General features: G+C 51.2%; 8 protein-coding genes across 8 annotated transcripts; 5 read left to right on the top strand and 3 right to left on the bottom strand.

The window, feature by feature from the left end:
• The first annotated feature begins 522 nt into the window (after window positions 1-522).
• Window positions 523-2,137, top strand: BDQ94DRAFT_134169 (putative Coatomer subunit epsilon). Its single transcript, XM_026764421.1, has 5 exons — window positions 523-608; window positions 696-1,074; window positions 1,155-1,290; window positions 1,376-1,614; window positions 1,693-2,137. Exons 1-5 carry the CDS (start codon window positions 584-586, stop codon window positions 1,799-1,801), a joined length of 888 nt encoding a protein of 295 aa, XP_026631587.1. The 5' UTR covers window positions 523-583; the 3' UTR covers window positions 1,802-2,137.
• A 107-nt stretch (window positions 2,138-2,244) lies between these two features.
• BDQ94DRAFT_179626 (putative 6-hexanolactone hydrolase) lies at window positions 2,245-3,578 on the bottom strand (the record flags this gene model as incomplete). Its single annotated transcript, XM_026773433.1, has 4 exons — window positions 2,245-2,392; window positions 2,512-3,098; window positions 3,180-3,325; window positions 3,379-3,578. 4 exons carry the CDS (start codon window positions 3,576-3,578, stop codon window positions 2,258-2,260), a joined length of 1,068 nt encoding a protein of 355 aa, XP_026631586.1. The 3' UTR covers window positions 2,245-2,257.
• A 257-nt stretch (window positions 3,579-3,835) lies between these two features.
• Window positions 3,836-5,799, bottom strand: pmi1 (mannose-6-phosphate isomerase pmi1). Its single transcript, XM_026764420.1, has 5 exons — window positions 5,502-5,799; window positions 5,403-5,423; window positions 5,252-5,343; window positions 4,956-5,193; window positions 3,836-4,900 (listed from the first exon to the last, which is right to left on the bottom strand). The coding sequence occupies exons 1-5, from the start codon at window positions 5,530-5,532 to the stop codon at window positions 3,903-3,905; spliced, it is 1,380 nt and encodes a 459-aa protein (XP_026631585.1). The 5' UTR covers window positions 5,533-5,799; the 3' UTR covers window positions 3,836-3,902.
• A 127-nt stretch (window positions 5,800-5,926) lies between these two features.
• On the top strand, window positions 5,927-7,735 carry BDQ94DRAFT_165688 (SAGA-associated factor 29 family protein; the record flags this gene model as incomplete). Its single annotated transcript, XM_026770375.1, has 3 exons — window positions 5,927-6,569; window positions 6,863-7,394; window positions 7,453-7,735. The coding sequence occupies 3 exons, from the start codon at window positions 5,927-5,929 to the stop codon at window positions 7,733-7,735; spliced, it is 1,458 nt and encodes a 485-aa protein (XP_026631584.1).
• A 645-nt stretch (window positions 7,736-8,380) lies between these two features.
• Window positions 8,381-10,464, top strand: BDQ94DRAFT_45347 (GTP cyclohydrolase II). The gene is made up of 2 exons (XM_026775814.1): window positions 8,381-9,803; window positions 9,965-10,464. Exons 1-2 carry the CDS (start codon window positions 8,595-8,597, stop codon window positions 9,992-9,994), a joined length of 1,239 nt encoding a protein of 412 aa, XP_026631583.1. The 5' UTR covers window positions 8,381-8,594; the 3' UTR covers window positions 9,995-10,464.
• A 589-nt stretch (window positions 10,465-11,053) lies between these two features.
• BDQ94DRAFT_156471 (bZIP transcription factor) lies at window positions 11,054-12,787 on the top strand (the record flags this gene model as incomplete). Its single annotated transcript, XM_026768625.1, has 2 exons — window positions 11,054-11,627; window positions 11,694-12,787. The coding sequence occupies 2 exons, from the start codon at window positions 11,054-11,056 to the stop codon at window positions 12,785-12,787; spliced, it is 1,668 nt and encodes a 555-aa protein (XP_026631582.1).
• Window positions 12,788-13,152: 365 nt separating this feature from the next.
• On the bottom strand, window positions 13,153-14,838 carry BDQ94DRAFT_45363 (NAD(P)-dependent oxidoreductase). The gene is made up of 5 exons (XM_026775815.1): window positions 14,763-14,838; window positions 14,508-14,696; window positions 14,073-14,404; window positions 13,855-13,992; window positions 13,153-13,786 (listed from the first exon to the last, which is right to left on the bottom strand). Exons 1-5 carry the CDS (start codon window positions 14,778-14,780, stop codon window positions 13,519-13,521), a joined length of 945 nt encoding a protein of 314 aa, XP_026631581.1. The 5' UTR covers window positions 14,781-14,838; the 3' UTR covers window positions 13,153-13,518.
• Window positions 14,839-15,317: 479 nt separating this feature from the next.
• On the top strand, window positions 15,318-17,554 carry BDQ94DRAFT_45333 (actin-related protein 2). Its single transcript, XM_026775813.1, has 7 exons — window positions 15,318-15,507; window positions 15,632-15,678; window positions 15,743-15,886; window positions 15,997-16,222; window positions 16,295-16,860; window positions 16,930-17,007; window positions 17,093-17,554. Exons 1-7 carry the CDS (start codon window positions 15,489-15,491, stop codon window positions 17,177-17,179), a joined length of 1,167 nt encoding a protein of 388 aa, XP_026631580.1. The 5' UTR covers window positions 15,318-15,488; the 3' UTR covers window positions 17,180-17,554.
• The last annotated feature ends 83 nt before the right edge of the window (window positions 17,555-17,637 follow it).

Raw genomic sequence — 17,637 nt, 5'->3', positions numbered from 1 at the left:
GTTTAAAGGCCTCTTGAGGAAGCTGGCTATCATGGTTTGGTCCACTGTCGCTAGAGTATCCGGAAGAGATCCTAGCCCATGACAGGTCTGTTGCTTACATTTTTGTACTTTTGTGTGTTAATATGAATTCGCGGCTGGGACGCTTTGCTTCGATTCCGGGCCTTTACCCAAGTTTGGCTTATATCCTTCAACTGTTTCTTCTTGTCTGCAGTATGCGTAAGATTCACTCCTTTAACAGTAGAGGCATTATGGCTTGCTTAATGACCAAATATGACCTCCAGCACTACTGGATGCGACAATCTCTTGACTGGCAGCCACAATGGTCAGCTGAATAATTTGAAGCCCGCGAAAACCTCCTTGAATAGCTGCCAGTCATGCCGTATAGTAATTCATTTCCTCTCCGGTCTCTCGCATACTCGGCCAACCTGCCCCAGTGCGGGCCACCTGCCTCCCACCGCCCGCGGTAAAGGCAACGTGACGACTTCCGCCTCCGCGGATGGCCATCCCAAGCCTAACTATACACCCCAAACCCATTCATTCTCTTTCATTCATTCTTCCTTAATCTCTCCTTTTAACCGTCGCAATGGATCCTTTTTCTGCAGAGGGTGGTATGTTTTGTCCATTGAGCAAACACACACATACAATCCCCCCTTATGACCTCAAAGCGCTAACTTGCCTCATCCCCCCAATAACAGAGCTAATCAACATCCACAATGCCTTTCACCAAGGCCAATACCAAGCCGTAATCGAATTCGACACCTCCGCTCTATCCCCCGAGAACCAACTCCCTGCCCGTGTCCTCCAGCTTCGCGCCAAGATCGCCCTAGGCCAATCAGACGAAGTTCTCGCCGATGTCGAAGGCGAGGAAGAGACCCCCGATCTAGCGGCCGTGAAAGCGCTGGCCCAGCAGTCGACTGGAGATGCCGAATCGGCATTGAAGCTGGCTCAGGACCTTGCGGAGAATTACCCCGACAATGCTACTGTACAGGTTCTGTGCGGGACGTTGCTGCAGGCTCAGGGACAAAGTGAGGATGCGTTGGCTTTATTGACCAAGCATCAGGGGAACCTCGAGGCGTGAGTTTTAGCCGTCAATTTGCCATGTGCACTGTCTGTATAATGGGTGGAACTCAGGAAGCTAATGGACAATGATATAGTGTGGCCTTGATCGTCCAGATTCATCTTCAGCAGAACCGCTCTGATCTCGCCTTGAAGGAAGTCCAGGCTGCAAAGCGCTGGGCGCAGGATTCCCTCTTGGTTAACTTGGCTGAGTCGTGGGTGGGAATGAGAGTTGTATGTGTCACACCCTGATGCAGCCTCCTTGCTGTTTGTTCGAGGGTAAGCGATGAAACTAATTTGCTGTTGCTTCGGCTTTTAGGGCGGCGAGAAATACCAGGCTGCATTCTACGTCTACGAGGAATTGGCATCCGCTCCTAGCACCTCCGCGCCCCTCTCTATCGTTGGTCAGGCCGTGGCAGAACTCCATCTCGGTCGGTTGCCTGAGGCAGAGGCCGCCTTGACTGCGGCTCTGCAGCAGTATCCCGACGAGGCGGAACTGATTGCGAACACTGTTGTGCTGAACGTCTTGGCTGGCAAGCCCTCGGAAGAGTTGGAGCAGTACGTTCATCCTCCTATCCCTAAGCCATCGATCTGCGGACGAATGTGTAGCTAACGCATGCATTGCACTTACTATAGGCGCCTCGAACAGATCAACCCCGCGCACCCCTTGCTCTCCGATCTCCAAGCAAAGAGTGAATTGTTCGATACCGCGGCTGCGAAGTATGCTCCCAGAGTGTCGGCTTAATCTAGGATATCCGTTGTTTACTTTTGTGCTGCTTGCATTGTTTTTGTCTCCTGATCTCCATCTTGTACCCCTCTTCTTGCTCCCTGGGCGTGATATTGTTTCCGATTATGAATTGATACGACGGCGTAGCTATGTGTAAGCAAGTTATTGTCCAGCGAATGCTTCCTTCCTTATCCTATTTTGCCCCGTCTAGTCTGCACTTGCCCGTTTTCTGTGTATAACGAGGGAACAAGAATCTACCAGTATCAGCAGACAGGCTGATAGATTATATTAGTTGTACGTTATTTGGTGTATCTTCCCCAATTTGAGCCAAGGATTACAGACTTGTTACCTGAACTTTCACAGGAAAAGCGACCGAAAGCCAGAGAATGTGGCTAGCAACGGGACCCTTCAATCTGCATTGTACAATAAATGTGTAGTTGTCACCTACCCGACAGCTGACACTACTAATTAATTTCACAGCCGAGCACCTAACCAGTTAATGATTGCCTGGGTCTGCTGAGTATCATAGCCAACTATATCTGCAGCGAAGACAGCCGAATCATGGGTTTCGTCTTGTGCCACAACATAAACAGTATTGGGTACGACTTTCTGTTTATAGTGGCAAAAGGTCAGTTTGTGCAATGTAACTTAGAAGGTAAAATACAAACACGAAGCAGTCAACCAAGAGAGGGGGGAAGGTGGAGGGGTACGAGAAGTGACGAACGAACCTTGAATCTCTCCACAAACTCATTGATTGGAGAGAGTAAAATCTCATCTCTCCCGGCGGTCATTAGGAAATCTTCTGCTTTTAATCCCTCCCACCAATCCATGGGAGCTCGAGCTGGCTCACTCCAAGGGTCACCTTCCTTACCCGCCAGGTACTGATTAGACCAACGGTCGAGAATTTCCTTAGAGAGGGCATCCTTGTAAGCGTTTTCCAGGAAACTATGGCCGTCCATCTTGTAACTGATCCACGGTGCGCAGCCAAATACACCTGCCAAGGGTTGGGAGATACTGAGAGGCTCGATCTCGGGGTGTGGATGGGTGAGGTGCAAAAGCACAGCTAGAGAGAGGTTTCCACCAGCGGAATCACCACCCAGGAAGATGTTGGCTGGGGAGCGGCCTGTCTCCGTGAGGATGTAGCGGAGGGCTTCAACAGACTGGCGAAGTTGAACGGGATAAACAGCGTGCGGCGTAAGAGAGTAGCTGAGAAAGAAGATAGCAAGATCGTCATGGCCAGCTTCGTTCAGGCGGTTAAGTATATGTGCTAGTAGCTGGTAATGATGGGGACGACCAAAGAGAAAGAATCCGCCTCCTGGACAGCTGGGTTAGTATGGTACAATTGGAAAATCAACTTGATCAAGGGGGGTAGAAATGGGAGGCAGCAATGACCCACCATGATAGTAGACAATGACATTTTTGGCATTTCTGTTGCCAATCCAGTGACCTTTGGCGCCGTGGTTGAGAGGCACAGTCTGCGGCTGGAGACCTCGGCTGGCCATGAACTGTCTGTATACTTCATCGGTGGGGGTGTCCTGGAGCCTGGGATGGTGGTTAGCAGGCAGTGCCCGGTCGTAAGGAGAATTAGAACGCACTGCAATTGTCTCTCTGTGAAGGTGACACAAACTTTGCGCGTTACAGCGTTGAGCACATGGACCTTGTACTGCTTGGCGCCATCCTTGCCTCGAAAGGCAGCTGTAATGGAAACAGAAAGGAGAGTCTTATAGACAATCAATATGTTCCATGCCTCCTGCACCTTCTCCCAAAAGGTTAGAGATTGCTTCCAGGACGACATGGTGCGAGAAGGTGGTATGTGAGAGGAGAGGGGAGGATGTGGAGAGGAATTGAAGGTTTAAAAGTGAGGGTCGATACCCCCGCTTTCTAGGTGCTGCCGGCTGAAATTGGTAGGCAAACATAGTAGATATATCCGGCAATTGATTGACCGTCCAGAGCAAGGGGCAGGTGGAGTGCATATGCACCGATAGGCAGAATGGAGCAGCTCTTCCACTGTGCTTAAGCCAGCCCCCGCAGCTGGAGAGATGACCTCGGCTCGGAACTACTAATTCAGAAGTATGTGATATTTCCCTCTAACGCATTATAGCTTAGATATAGACACATTCTAGTTTCCGTTCACCATATCCTCCTTACCCGTCAGATCACAGAATGCCTTATATGTGGTAAACACATCCTCCTCTCCACTGCCCGTACTCTCGACGATACACTCGGCGTTGGCTCCCACAAAGAACACATAGCCTTCTTTCACTTCCTCAGTCTTGTGGCCGACCGTAATCTTCCCAGTTCCGCCGGTGCATATCAGGATGCTGGGACCTACCAGTGCGTCGAAAGTTGCTTTGGCCCCAGCCCTCTTCAGATCCGTCTTGACCACACTAAACTCTTCAATCGGAGGGTCGTAGAGAAGAGACGATGAACCACTAGAGTAGGCGGAGGCATTGAGAACGGCATATGGATAGTCGGTCGGCTCCAGCTTTTGCTCTTCAATTGGCGCATAGGAGTATGTCAGCATTTCGGTGAGTGTATCAACGTCCTTGAACTTGGGAGTGAAGCCCGCCCGCACAACGTTATCAGACGACGCCATGCATTCGATAATGTCTCCAGAGATGTATGCATGGATGTCATCAGCCTTCAAGAACATGGCTTCACCTGGTGCCAGCTTGACAAAATTCAGGAAGAAGAACACGAATAGCCCGATGTCGTTAGGGAATTGTCCGTTAAGTCGAGCGATAATGGCAGCCAATTCGGCAGGGTTGCTCGGATTCGTCTCCGGAGTGCTGGTAGAAGTAGCAAATGTATCAGGAGAATCCTGAGCCGCAGAGATCAGCTTCTGGGTGGCAGCCTCAATGCTTTCCGGTGATGACTTCATTAGCGATGTGAATAGGGAGCGTAACGCGTCCTTGTTTCTTGCCATTTGGTCAGAATCCTGCGAGTCTTCAGATCCCTTGACAACACTCTCGAATTGATTCACTGCTTGCGTGCCGACTAACTCGCGGAGAGGGGCGACTGCGTTAAGGAAGTGAACGATTTCGGCCAGCGGTCGGAAGCCGCACAGTCCTTCGAACGGGGTGATCGCAATTGTCATTTCGGGTTTGTGATTATCATCTATAAAGCGATGATCAGAGTTGCGATTGTTATCAGATAGAATTATATAGTTTACCTGGATAGTTTCGGGCGTCCCGGGCATGAAGCTTTTCAGCCAGTTTCTTATTCGGATGGGCTTGGATACTGAGAGCCTTTTGAACAGAAAGAACCTTGAAAAGGAAAGGCAATTTCCCTCCATATCGCTCGCTCACTTCCTTGGAGATCAATGCCTGGTTATCCTGGACCATATCGAGGAGGGTTCGCTGGGTTTCGACATCTTTGGAGGGAAGGGAAGGATGGGTGCCCATCCACAACTATACGTCACCGGGTCAGTTTACCGCCATGAGAACATCAAGAATTCAGGGGGCGAACCTCTGCATACGGCTTCTCAGGTTCTATGGAGAAATCGGAGCCTGCAGTAATGGCGGCATACTTTGCGGCAGCAGACTCATGACCAATCTTGCCTAGACCAGCTTCAATAAACGCAACGGGCGGACCTATCCAGGATGCGGGGATGTCCTACCCCAGTCATAGCTGTTGACACCTGAGGATAAAGAAGACGGACTATTAGTGACATTATTCTCTAATTTCGAGTGGAAGACTCGAGGGAATGAATACTCACCACACTGAAGGCGAAGCAATGGTACCTGCATATTGCTGAGGGGGCTAATAAGCTAAGTACTGTATTGGTGGTGAAGGGGAAGGAAGAGAGGATAGACAGGAGGAAAGAGCGAACTAGTGAATGAATGGCGGGGGAGAGGAACAACGGCAGCTCAAGTGGAATACTACTCAATAAATCCACTCGCTCACTTGAAACTTGTTTTATCTGTCACAGCAGAGCAGAGAAGGGAAAAAGAGACAGAACTCAGAGACACAACACTGGGTTTTTGAGTCCTTGAGCGACCAAATAATTCTTGCTTTCGTCCCCCCGGTGTCTCAGAGGGTGAGCCCCTCCATCCCGCCCAACTCGTTTATCGACCATTAATTATCATTATCATTACTACCCCATTCCCGATTGGGTGTGCCGCATCCGTTACGTGAACCGGAATGGAATCTGCCAATCAGAGAGTCTCCTGGGGCGCAAAGCGCTTACCGGCTAGCCGCGAAGGGAAGCTCTCCGCCCAAGGAACAGCTTCGCAGTCGGACGCTCAGCATGACGGGGTCCCTGAAGCTCAGGTTCCCGTGTCTCCTCCGTCCCAATCAGTCGGGCCCAACAGGCTTTCCACCCCGGACAATCCGTTTTCTGCAAAGCCTCAGAGTGCCTTTGCTGTTCGTCCCCACAACCTCAGACAAGGTGCTGCCCGTGGTACTCGAAGCTCTGCCCGGCAGGCTATCCTTTCCGCCTTCGAATGGGAGGCTCTAATTATCGAGAAATCTAGAGACTCCGCGCCCGTTGCAACCTCGGCTAAAACCAGGAACAGTCAACCAAGGGCTACTACGACTGCTGCTGCTGCTGCTGCTACAGCTTGGGATCTAAGCTCACCTTCCAAGAAGATCAAGAACATGTCCCGGAATCGGCCAAGAGGTCCTCCAGTCCCCAGGGACAACGGACTGGCAGCCAATGAGGAGACTGACATGTGGAACAAGATCCTCCAGGACCTGCGCAAGGCGAAGGAGAAGAATGACAAGCAGAAGGCGCTGGCGGAGCAAATCGCCGCCTTGAACGAGAAAATTGGTAAAGAGGGTGGAAGTAAGTCTTATATAACACTTTCTTTCTGATCCGCCTCACCCACATACTGTATGCCCTGCACAAATTGAACATAGCCCCGAATCGCTGAATGTGTTGTGACACTGGGGTTTTCCTTTCTTCGTTCCGTTCTACAGTTTGCATGAGACCTTCTAGCTATCCTGTCCTCACTGTCAGGCTGATGTTTCAACCCGTTTACCTTATCTTGCATTCTTAACATCTTGTCATTGTTTGCCTTTGTTCATCTCATGGCTTTTACTTGCTCTTGAGATCATGGATGCTAACCAACGAAACAGAACCTTCGCTCAGCGAGCATGATCAGCTTGATAGTCTCTATCGACAAATGTCTAAGCTGTGCGACGAGGAGAGAGCCATTCTCCAGGATGAGCCTAGCGATGTTATCAAGAACTTGGGTCTCCTGACCGCGCTTCGACAGGCCTCCGAAGCGGAGGCCCCTCAAAATCGCGCTGCTACATTTTCCAAGTCGCGGAAGAAGCGAAATGAATTGGATGGGTCAGCAACTGATTCGCCTGGGCCCTCCACTACTGCCTTGCCAGACAAGGTTGGTCGCACGAAAGGCGGCGTTCAGCGTAGCACCAGTGTTTCCAGCACTCAGGTCCGTGACAGCCGAGACATCCGCGACAGCGGTGTGTATGTCAAAGTAGAAGAAGGCACGGAGGGTACCAAGGGTACCCTTGCAGAGCGCAGCGGACACCTGGTGGTTGGGGCGGAGGTTGTCTTCAAACACAACAAGAACAAACAAGGGGTCGAAGGCGAGGGCATTCAGTGCATTATCAAGGCGATCTCTGGGGATGGAGTGAAAAAACGGTACGGCGTGACGCCCCAGTCCACTTCCACAGGATCATTGACCGATGTATCTTTCAAGGTATGATGTGCAGGACCCGGAGCCAAACGAGAATGGTGAACAGGGAGCTGTTTACAAAACCACTGCCGCCTCTCTGATCCCCATTCCCCAGATAGGGTCAGCCTTGCCCTCATTTTCTGTAGGGAAACAAGTTTTGGCGAGATATCCCGATACGACCACGTTCTATCGTGCAGAAGTCATGGGCTCCAAAAAGGACGTCTACCGCCTCAAGTTCGAGGGCGAAGAAGATGACAAAGAGATGGAGGTAGATCGACGCTTCGTACTTGATATACCTGGGAAGTAGAACAAGTCTTGGGATGTCAACGTTACGCTACGAGCGATCTACGGAGCGCTGTCTCTCCTCGAGTGACAGCGCCAGTAAGAGAGGGAAACTGCCCAAGAGGGCAGGCGAACAAGACAGGGGGCAAGGCAGAAAAGACGGAGGGAAAAGAAAGGAGGGACAGGAAAAGACAGAGGGAGAAAAAAAAAAGATAATTTGCACCATGATCGGTCGCACTATTTGATACCCATTTATTGAGCTGGAATGTTTCAATTTGGCGGGTAAGGCGGAAAATTACGGATTTACGGAGTTAGGTTTGCTTTGGATGAGTGGGATGATCGCCACAAGTTGCTGGTTTATGCGGGAGGTACAATAGTCACTTAGTTATCAGTTTGGAGTAAGACCCTGGGTGACACTTTAAATTCCCTGCATAGACAGGGTTCAACCTACTTGCCACCTATGGTTATATGTAGTGTCTACTCCGTATTATTCTCAGATTCAGCTAGTCTAACAGACACACTAAAGGTGCCTAATAACCGGTCCAGAAGCTTCCTCTGCAGTAAGAATTACATAAGGCATGTCAGGCCTGACAAATGGTGGTGAGTCAGCGACTTCTCCCCCACCGAGGCCGCCGTTGATCCCGAGGGTCCGAAACCACATGCGGCGCCGAAGAAGAGCAAGTGCGGGATAACTGGCCCATAGTCATCCCACGACAATGGTGATACTTTACAACTGCTCTCTATGATCATGTTCCCCCCTTTCGCCGTCCCACTGCTACAATTTTAGTCCAACCTATTGTTGAAGTCCTCTGCTATATCTTCGCCCCTATAGCTCTCGCTCCCTTTGCCTTCCGTCTATCTGCGCGTTGTCATCCGCGCTCATCATGTCGAACCTACCTTCCCACGCCTCCCCAACCTTCACGGCGCAAGATGCGCCCTCCCGCCCCGTGGAAGAACTTTCCATTGGTACAGATCAAACAGCAAGTCTGCCCTCAGGTAGTAGAGTAGACGAGCTTCGTGACAATGCTATCGCCCAGTCCGACAGCGCAGATAGCGATCGGGGTGATGTAACCCCCGCCGTGCCTGCCTCTCTTCTCTCCCCTTCCTTTACCCCTCCAGCTACCCCGGGTGGCACATTCAATCCAGCCAAATTGCTTCAACAGACTCAACAGCTACCACACACGAAAGCTCCGAAACTCCTTCCTTGCCTTCCCGAAGTCGAATGCATCGTTCGCGCACGGATTCCGACCACCACCGGCGCGGAGATGTTTCTCCACCTCTATCACAACAACCTGGACAACAAAGAACATTTGGCAATTGTCTTTGGAAACACCATTCGAAGTCGGAGTCTGGACAAGGTTCGGCCAGGGGAAACGGAAATGGATCGTATGATACGTGGAGCTTATGTGGGCAAATTGCATCCCGGTCGTGTGAGCAGTTGGTATGACGATGGGAACGCTGAGAGTGCAGCTGGTGGGCAAGGTAGCAGTGCAGCTGCCGACGGTGGACCTGTATCAACAGAAATCGCAACTTCGACGGAGAGTTCGCCTAGCCAAGCGCCACTGGTGAGGATACACTCTGAATGCTATACCGGAGAGACCGCCTGGTCTGCGCGCTGCGATTGTGGTGAACAGCTGGACGAAGCAGCCAGGCTGATGTCCTTCCCCATGGAGACTCTGAGTGAAATGGCTTCCCAACAGGCTGTGCCGGTGCCTTCCAATGCCTCTGGCGGGGTGATTGTCTACCTGCGGCAAGAGGGTCGCGGAATAGGATTGGGCGAGAAGCTCAAAGCCTATAATTTGCAGGATCTTGGCTCCGACACTGTAGAAGCTAACCTTCTCCTGCGACACCCTGCTGATGCGAGAAGCTACGGTCTGGCTACCGCGATCCTGGTCGATCTTGGGTTGGGTGTGGATGCCAATCCTCACGGCATCCGACTCCTTACGAATAATCCGGACAAAGTTCGAGCCATTGAGGGTGCTAATCGGGAGGTGGCGGTTAAGGAGCGTGTGCCAATGATACCTTTGGCATGGAGGTCGGGGGGAAAGCAGGGCATCAAAAGTCTAGAAGTAGAGGGCTATCTCAGGACCAAGGTAAGTTTTGCTTGTCTCACCATGTTATCTTTTAAACTGGTCTTCCCGAGGCTGGTTGTGCTGTTTTCTTTTCTTTTTCCCACTCCGCCTCGGTTGTTCGGTTGCGGTACTTTTGTAATGTTGTTCTGGCCAGGGGTGCTAACTTTCTTGGGTACAAATAGATCGCGAAAATGGGACACATGATTGAATAAAGTCGCTAGATTCAATACATGTCTTTTCTTTTCTTTTCTTTTTCATTATGGTTGCATCTGCTCACTTATCTGCTTCACCCACTAAATAGCCGTTTGTCGATCGGGTGTACTATATGAGGCCTCGGGTTGGGTCTCGGTAATGCTGTACAGTTATGAACTGATTTTATGAGCTAAGAGGATATCGTTATCCCTCAGGACTCCTGTACCTATGTTCCTTTTGATTCCGAACATTTACGAAGGACGGAGTGGTCTATGTCTGCGTGCTTTCTCACTAATCTGGTGCACTGGTTTGGTTAGGCATCACCAGGGTTGTGGATACCGAAAGAGGCTTTTAACTTTGATACCATCTGATTGACACCAAAGGTGAAAGGATAAGCCAATTGAGGAGAATGATCTGTCATTGTATCATGTGCCGACAACCCGAGACAAGCACATCGTAGCTTTTGGATTCACCGATTCATGAAGGGATTTAGTATCTGTATCTAGTTCTATAGCTCTGGGGTCCAGAACCTTGGCGAGGGACTTTTCTCTTGCCTCTCTTCGGGATGCGCGGGACAGAAAGCGGAGCAGCGCCACAACTATGGAAGTTTAGAGCATCCCAAAGATCTAAGACACTCCGGCTCGGCCGTAGCCTGGCATTTCTGCAAGACTCTTGTCTTCTTGCCGTCAGGGAGAGGAGAGGGCAAAAAAAAAGGCAAAACGTGGTGCCGATTATTGACTTTGGGGCAACTCCACCGCAGCCAACCAGACTGACTGTCTCCTCCGACCAGAACTAACAGCTGAAGGCTGCCTTTTCCCCAATGATCATTTCCCTATTTTTCTCCTCTTGCCCCCTCAAATGACTCGCCGGTCCTTGTGCCAGTCCTTACTCGTCCGGATCGGCTGCTCCTTTTATTTTTTTATCTCTCTTGTGCTTCCCTTCTCGATGCCACCCTGATCATCCTCCAGTTAAACCCCAGATCCTCCTTAATTGTCTGGGATTCTGATCCGCCTTGCTTGTGCTCCTCCTTCCCGTCGTATTGCATGGCCGCTGCGTTCCCGTAGCCCGCGAGTGAGGCCATGGCCACCCGCCTTCCTTCTCTAACCGATGTCGCTGCTTCGGCGAATCTTAACTCTTCCTCCTCAGTTCCCTCCGCTCCCTTCTCCGCTGCTGCTACTACTGCTACTGCCCCGGCCTCGTCAGTTCAGGGTCCATCCACCGCTGCCCCGGTCGCCACTCCCGGATCCGACGTGGTGAAATTGGAAGACTCCCCCACACCGTCCGCATTGACCTCCGCAGACGCAGAAACACCCGTACCGGATAACATTGGAACGCCGGCAACAGGCGCAGGTCGCAAACGCAAGCTCAACTGCACCTCAGCGCGAGGTGTAGCGAATCTCACCCCGGAGCAATTGGCGAAGAAGCGGGCGAACGACCGGCAGGCCCAGCGCGCCATTCGCGAAAGGACGAAAGCTCATATTGATTCTCTGGAACAACGAGTCCGGGATCTTTCGTCGCAAAAGCCGTTCCTGGATCTTCAGGCGGCTTTGAGGCAGAATGAAGTCATTCAAGCTGAAAATCGGGAGATCCGACATGGGCTGAAAGCGATCATGGATATAATTCAGCCTTTGTTGGGGCAGCAAGAGAAGCCGAGTATGTTCCCATGAAAATTACACATCTCGTCAGGGAGACAGGTGCATTAACAGTTCATTCTTCCAGATACTTTGGCCGCGACGCCTTCCTCAACCACCAATCGAATTCCCCCAATAACATCGACACCGCCGTTGTCCGATGCCTTCCGTTTCTCAGCCAATGGCCAGAGGTCAGCCGCTGGCGAGCACCCTACCAATCCCGAGACATCTTCTTCCACCGCACATGCGGCCTATGCGTCTGGCACGGCACGCCGTGAGATAACAGCAACCGGCCCAGCTTCTTTTCGCATCGCGTTCGACTACCAGCGACACAATCTGGCTCACGGTCTGGACTTTGGCGGGACCGATGAACGAATGGGCTTCAACTTTTTGCTTGACGCATCGCAGCAGGTCCCCAAAGTAGAGGGCTTTCGACGCTCCTCGGAGACACTGAGGCCGCCGTCGAATCCGTCTCCAACCTATCCATCGAGTGTTCATCCTTCTATGGCGGAGCAGCCACTGCCTGCCTACCTGACCCCAATTCGCAACATCGCTCCGACATGCACGCTGGACGCCATTTTGTTGGATTTTCTTCATAATCGACAGCACCAAGCAGCGAAAGGGGTATCAAAGCAGAGCCTAGTCGGACCTTCTTATCCTAGCGTCTCGTCCCTTCTCAACCCAGAGAAAAGCGTTTACTCGCATCCCTTGTCGAAAGTGTTCACCGACATCCTGCGGACCTTCCCGGATATATCCACTCTCCCTGAACAAGTGGCCGTGCTGTTTCTCATGTTCCTCCTCATGCGGTGGCAGATTTATCCGACCCCTGAAAATTATGACCGGTTGCCCGAGTGGCTCACCCCTCGCCCGTCGCAGCTTCTCACGGCCCATCCAGCTTGGATCGACTACCTGCCATGGCCGCGGATGCGAGATCGCCTGGTGATGTCGTATCAGGACTACCCCTTTGAGAACTGGTTCATTCCCTTCACACGCACCCTGTCTGTGAATTGGCCATACGAAGCGACAGACTGCCTTTTGTCTTCCGGTGACGGTGACGAGCTTATGGTTAACCCTGTCTTTGAAAGACACTTCCGCAATCTCGGTAACTGGTCGCTGGGGCCCGCTTTTGCGGAAGCCTATCCTTCCTTGGTCGAAACCACAAGGATTAAAACTTCACACTGATGCAGACGGATTACCAGTCGTCACTCGTCAGTGATCATGATAAATGGCGCATCTTGATGACTTAGATGCTGGGCGTGATAAGCTAGTATCGACTTCGGAGTTTATGTACTTCTCCCTTTCAGCCACCTCTTGCTGTACTTGGTTGCCCTGGTGGTGCTGGCTAACGATGGTCAATATCGTTGGCCGAAACAGCGTACAAAAGTTGAGCTGAATAACAGGACCGCATACAGTGGTCTCCTTTCCCCCTGGTGCCTTCGTCTCACACGGTACTCCCTACACCGTGTCACCCATGACCTATGCTGGCAGACAATTGACAATCGTCCCAAGATGTGCTCACATCGTCAGGCTGTGGTGTAATATGTTCCTATTCCAGTGTCCGTGCGCGATTATCAAAACGGACTAGTCCTGCGTGGGCATTTGCACCACAGCAACAACCCAAAAAGCTCATATTCTGGCCGGCCCTTAGCTGCGAAGAATGCCTTAATAGAGGGCTTCATGGAGGGGTCTCGAACTCTCCACCACGTAGGCGCATGTCTCTGACTGCGGGCAGGAGGACAGTCCGACAGCGGTTATCTGTCTGGAAGGGCTTTCACATTCTTGGCCATCTAAATGGTGGATGACTATCATCGGTTATATTTATCACTATATAGGACAATGTAACTACTATTGTCGCCCCTTTGGAGAGAGATCAACACGACTGGCCCGGTCTTGTATCTACTCTGTAGTCTAGTCTATTGAGAGTTTCCCTGTCGACTCTTTTCATTCCAAAACTCCAAGCCTGCCTTCTGCCGCAGATAGCCGTACATGGAGCTGCTGTCCAAGCATTCGCCCGCGTACTCCCTGGCAGCCTCCATGTTATCGAGAGAAACCTGCAAACCCGGCAATTCCACGTTATGCTGTTTCGCCATGGCAAACGCGTGCTTTGCATCTTTGATGGCCAGAGACACCCCGAAGCCTGGGCGAGAGTCCAATGGCGGTGCATAGGCACCAGTAGTCAATCTGACAGTGTCAGCAATGGATTACCATAAATATGGATAGTCAACACCTAACATGATTGGCACACTCACCGTTTGGAATAACCACCAGCTACACCTCCAAAAGCCTCTCCGATAAGGTCCTCCATAGGCCCTGTACCCAAGCCCGTCTTCTCAGCAAAGACCTGTGCTTCACCAACCGCCTCCATCAAGTTCACCGTGATGATATTGCTAAACGCAACAATACCACTGTTAGCAACCACTCAAATCACCTGTTCCCAGTACGAGTTGAGATGGTAAGAACAACATACCCCGCAATCTTCAAAAGCGAATACTTCATAGCGTCCTCTCCGCAATCAATCACCTTTCTTCCCATCACGTCCTGGATCAACGGCTTCACCACCTCTGCCACCTGCTTGGGCCCTCCGATGGCAAATACTAGCTTCCCATCCACAGCAATGGGGTTGCCCCCGAAAACAGGAGCGGAGAGGAACTTCGCTTCCTTTTCTTTCAGCTTCGAGGCTGTTGCACCCACAGTCTCGGGGAGAACCGTTGAGCAGTCAACGAAGATCTTGTCTTTGAGGGAGTGGCCAGAGTTAATAGCTGTGGTGACCAATTCTTGCAGGACGGCGTCATTAGAGACCTATTCTTTGTTTAAGCATCGATTCTTTTCTGTTCTTTTCTTGTTCCTTTTAGGCTCTAGTGGAGATATCGGAACTGTTCAAGTCAATGGATTGTTTACATACCATGGTGAAAATAATCCCACATTGCGAGACAAGCTTTGAGAAGTTGTCTGCGGGCGTACCGCCTAGTTTCTTGAGGGGGTCACCTCGGGAAATGGTTCGGTTGGAGTATATGAGACTTGGGGCTGTTTTGCGGGCTAGATGTCTTTGGAGATTGCTGGCCATGGCGAGGCCCATGGAGCCGAGGCCAAACTGATTGGGAATTGAAGTTTAGTTCTTGAGCTGACATTTCTCTCTTTCCCGTCGTTTATAACGTACCCAACCAATTCGTGTCATGATGTATGTTGTATGTTAGACTGGAGTAATTTGGGCCTGACTGAGATGTAGGGCGGGGATTGAGCGGATGTTTGGGGGTCTATATAGACGTCGGTGGTTGTAATTAGACTTCGTTGATGCTATCGGGCGCGCCCGATGCCGGCGAGTTGCTATGGTCATCAAGTACAGCATTAAAGATCGACTACTGCTGTTTATGGAAGTAGAGGGTTACTAATTGATTGTAGGACTTTTTAAGTCAGTGGCTACTTCCAGTGGCTAATAAGTGGATAATAATCAATCAATTGGTTTGAATACAATCTTTCTCGCAGATCTATGTTTGTAGATTTACTTGTTAACATAGTTATTAGTTAAAGAGATTAAGAAGACCTGGTAATGATGGGCTGTTCAAAGGCAGTTAAGGCTGCCAGGCATACAGGCATACAGGCATCAATAAATGAGACACCGCCTCAGGCCGACCACACGAGACGGACGGTCACGGACCCACTCAGAACCAAAGAGAGAGACGGACAGGCCAGACTGACGATTAGTAGTGGACGGAACTGAACTGCCTGAACTGAACTTACTCCGTAGTTACTACTTACTACTAACTGCTTCCCAACCCCGTCCAGCCTACCGCTCTCTGGACGTCATCTCCCATGCTCCTTTTGTTTTTACCCCTCCGGAATTGATTGATCTTGCGAACTCTCTCTCAATCTACATCCCTTCACCATGGCTGACATGCCCATTGGTATGTTTATGCGTGTTCCCCCTCCTCTTCCTTACCTTCTCATCTTCCCTTACCCCCTCCCCAAGTTCTCCTTGTCGGTGCCTGTCCCTCCCGTGCTTCCCAGCTAACCAACCACGCCCCCCAGTGCTCGACGGAGGAACTGGTTTCCTCAAGGTCGGATATGCTGCGCAGGTCTGTCATCACCTCCCATCCCATTGCGTACTCTTACTTACCTCCTCTTCTTCCCCATGGATAGAACTTCCCCGAGCACCAGTTCCCCTCGATAGTGGGGCGGCCCATATTGCGAACGGAGGAGCAGGCCGGCGACATCGTCGTCAAGGATATCATGTGCGGAGATGAAGCTGCTGCTGCCAGATCTATGCTGCAAATCACCTACCCTGTACGTCATTTACATTCGCGTGCCTTCGTTCTCCCCCCACCCCCGATCGCTCCATTGTCTCCCCGGAGGTGTGGCAGACGTGTTAACGTTGGGCCCGACTTGGTATACAGATGGAGAATGGTATCGTGAAGAGATGGGACGACATGCAACACCTATGGAACTACACCTTTTACGAGAAGATGAAGATCGATCCTACGGGCCGCAAGATCCTCTTGACCGAACCCCCCATGAATCCCCTGAAGAACCGGGAGCAAATGGCTGAGGTTATGCTGGAAGGCTACAACTTTGGAGGTGTATACGTTGCTATTCAAGCTGTGCTTGCACTATACGCTCAGGGTAAGTCTTGCACGCTTCATATCCTCTCTCTTATCTCGCAGCTCTGATCGCCCGCTCTTTCGCAATCCGCAGGTCTCAGCAGTGGTGTGGTCGTTGACTCCGGTGACGGTGTCACCCACATTATCCCCGTCTACGAATCCACAGTTCTTAACCACCACATTCGCCGGCTTGATGTCGCCGGTCGTGATGTCACCCGTAACCTCATCGCCCTCCTGCTCCGTCGCGGTTATGCCTTGAACCGTACCGCCGATTTCGAAACCGTGCGCCAGATCAAGGAGAAGCTCTGCTATGTATCCTACGATCTCGAGTTGGACAAGAAGCTCTCCGAAGACACAACCGTCCTTGTCGAGTCCTACACCCTTCCCGATGGTCGCGTCATTCGCGTCGGCAGCGAGCGCTTTGAAGCCCCCGAATGCCTCTTCCAGCCGCACCTGGTGGATGTTGATCAGCCCGGTATCGCCGAGTTGCTCTTCAACACCATCCAGGGCGCCGATGTCGATGTGCGCTCCAGTCTCTACAAGGCTATTGTGCTCAGTGGAGGAAGCAGCATGTACCCCGGTCTGCCTTCCCGGTTGGAGAAGGAGCTCAAGCAATTGTGGCTCACACGAGTCCTGCAAGGCAACCCGGAGAGGTTGAACGTACGTATTCTCATTCACTGGCGGACCATACCCCCCCAGAAGAAATCAACAGCTAATTCCATGGTACAGAAGTTCAAGGTGCGCATCGAGGACCCCCCGCGACGAAGACACATGGTCTTCCTGGGAGGTGCCGTCCTCGCCAACCTGGTAAGCTTCTTCACTTCTTCCCTCCTTCCCCTGTACACCCGTTTTCCTGTTCGTAAGTCACACCATAACTAACATAATTACCTAGATTGCCGACAAGGAGGACATGTGGGTTACCAAGCAAGAGTGGCAGGAACAGGGTGCACGTGCCCTGGCCAAACTCGGCCCTAGATAGTTTTTCTCTTCCATTCAGTACATACGTTGTATATTTCATTTCAACCTGACCTACCACCTATTACTACCTACCATCTATCGGGAGTTCTTCGCCCTCCTTGCGAGTTGAACCAAAACGCCTCCATCTTACGCATTCCCCGAGCAGCCTCTGTCCCAAACCCCCTCCTTCCTTACCCAGATGCTCTATTCTCATAGCTCCCGTCTTCTGTTCAAATACTACGTACATACTATTACAGGTTTTTCTGGTGTGTCGGGGAGATCAAGTGAAGTAAGGTCCGGCTTGAAGTCATGTCATCTAGTATGTAAACAAAGAAGGGATCGAACTTCAGCTGTCTTGTATGTTTACTTCTTGTCATATCTAACTGCTCATTACGCCACTCCTTACAACCAGTTGGTGTCCTTTAGTAAATAATCTCAGGCAAAAGTAACCGGAGATCATTACGACGAAGAGAATCAGCA

The sequence above is a fragment of the Aspergillus welwitschiae genome (genome assembly GCF_003344945.1).
Source record: "Aspergillus welwitschiae strain CBS 139.54b unplaced genomic scaffold BDQ94scaffold_2, whole genome shotgun sequence".
Lineage (NCBI taxonomy): Eukaryota > Fungi > Ascomycota > Eurotiomycetes > Eurotiales > Aspergillaceae > Aspergillus > Aspergillus welwitschiae.
The sequence above is the reverse complement of the archived record's forward strand: the minus strand, read 5'-3'. Positions and strand labels throughout refer to the sequence as shown.

Excerpts from the sequence above, each read along its gene's own strand:
- BDQ94DRAFT_45363 (XM_026775815.1), bottom strand. Across the intron at positions 14,405-14,507 it reads GTGGGATTATTTTCACCATG|GTCTCTAATGACGCCGTCCT; the intron begins GTATGTAAACAA and ends AACAAAGAATAG. Across the intron at positions 13,993-14,072 it reads TCGCTTTTGAAGATTGCGGG|CAATATCATCACGGTGAACT; the intron begins GTATGTTGTTCT and ends TGTTGCGTTTAG.
- BDQ94DRAFT_45347 (XM_026775814.1), top strand. The coding sequence starts at position 8,595 with ATGTCGAACCTACCTTCCCACGCCTCCCCAACCTTCACGGCGCAAGAT. Across the intron at positions 9,804-9,964 it reads AGGGCTATCTCAGGACCAAG|ATCGCGAAAATGGGACACAT; the intron begins GTAAGTTTTGCT and ends GGGTACAAATAG.
- BDQ94DRAFT_45333 (XM_026775813.1), top strand. Across the intron at positions 15,679-15,742 it reads AGGTCGGATATGCTGCGCAG|AACTTCCCCGAGCACCAGTT; the intron begins GTCTGTCATCAC and ends CCCCATGGATAG. Across the intron at positions 15,887-15,996 it reads TGCTGCAAATCACCTACCCT|ATGGAGAATGGTATCGTGAA; the intron begins GTACGTCATTTA and ends CTTGGTATACAG.
- pmi1 (XM_026764420.1), bottom strand. The coding sequence starts at position 5,532 with ATGCAGGTACCATTGCTTCGCCTTCAGTGTG. Across the intron at positions 5,424-5,501 it reads ATTGCTTCGCCTTCAGTGTG|GTGTCAACAGCTATGACTGG; the intron begins GTGAGTATTCAT and ends CTTTATCCTCAG. Across the intron at positions 5,194-5,251 it reads CTGAGAAGCCGTATGCAGAG|TTGTGGATGGGCACCCATCC; the intron begins GTTCGCCCCCTG and ends GGTGACGTATAG.
- BDQ94DRAFT_134169 (XM_026764421.1), top strand. The coding sequence starts at position 584 with ATGGATCCTTTTTCTGCAGAGGGTG. Across the intron at positions 609-695 it reads TCCTTTTTCTGCAGAGGGTG|AGCTAATCAACATCCACAAT; the intron begins GTATGTTTTGTC and ends CCCCAATAACAG. Across the intron at positions 1,615-1,692 it reads CCCTCGGAAGAGTTGGAGCA|GCGCCTCGAACAGATCAACC; the intron begins GTACGTTCATCC and ends CACTTACTATAG.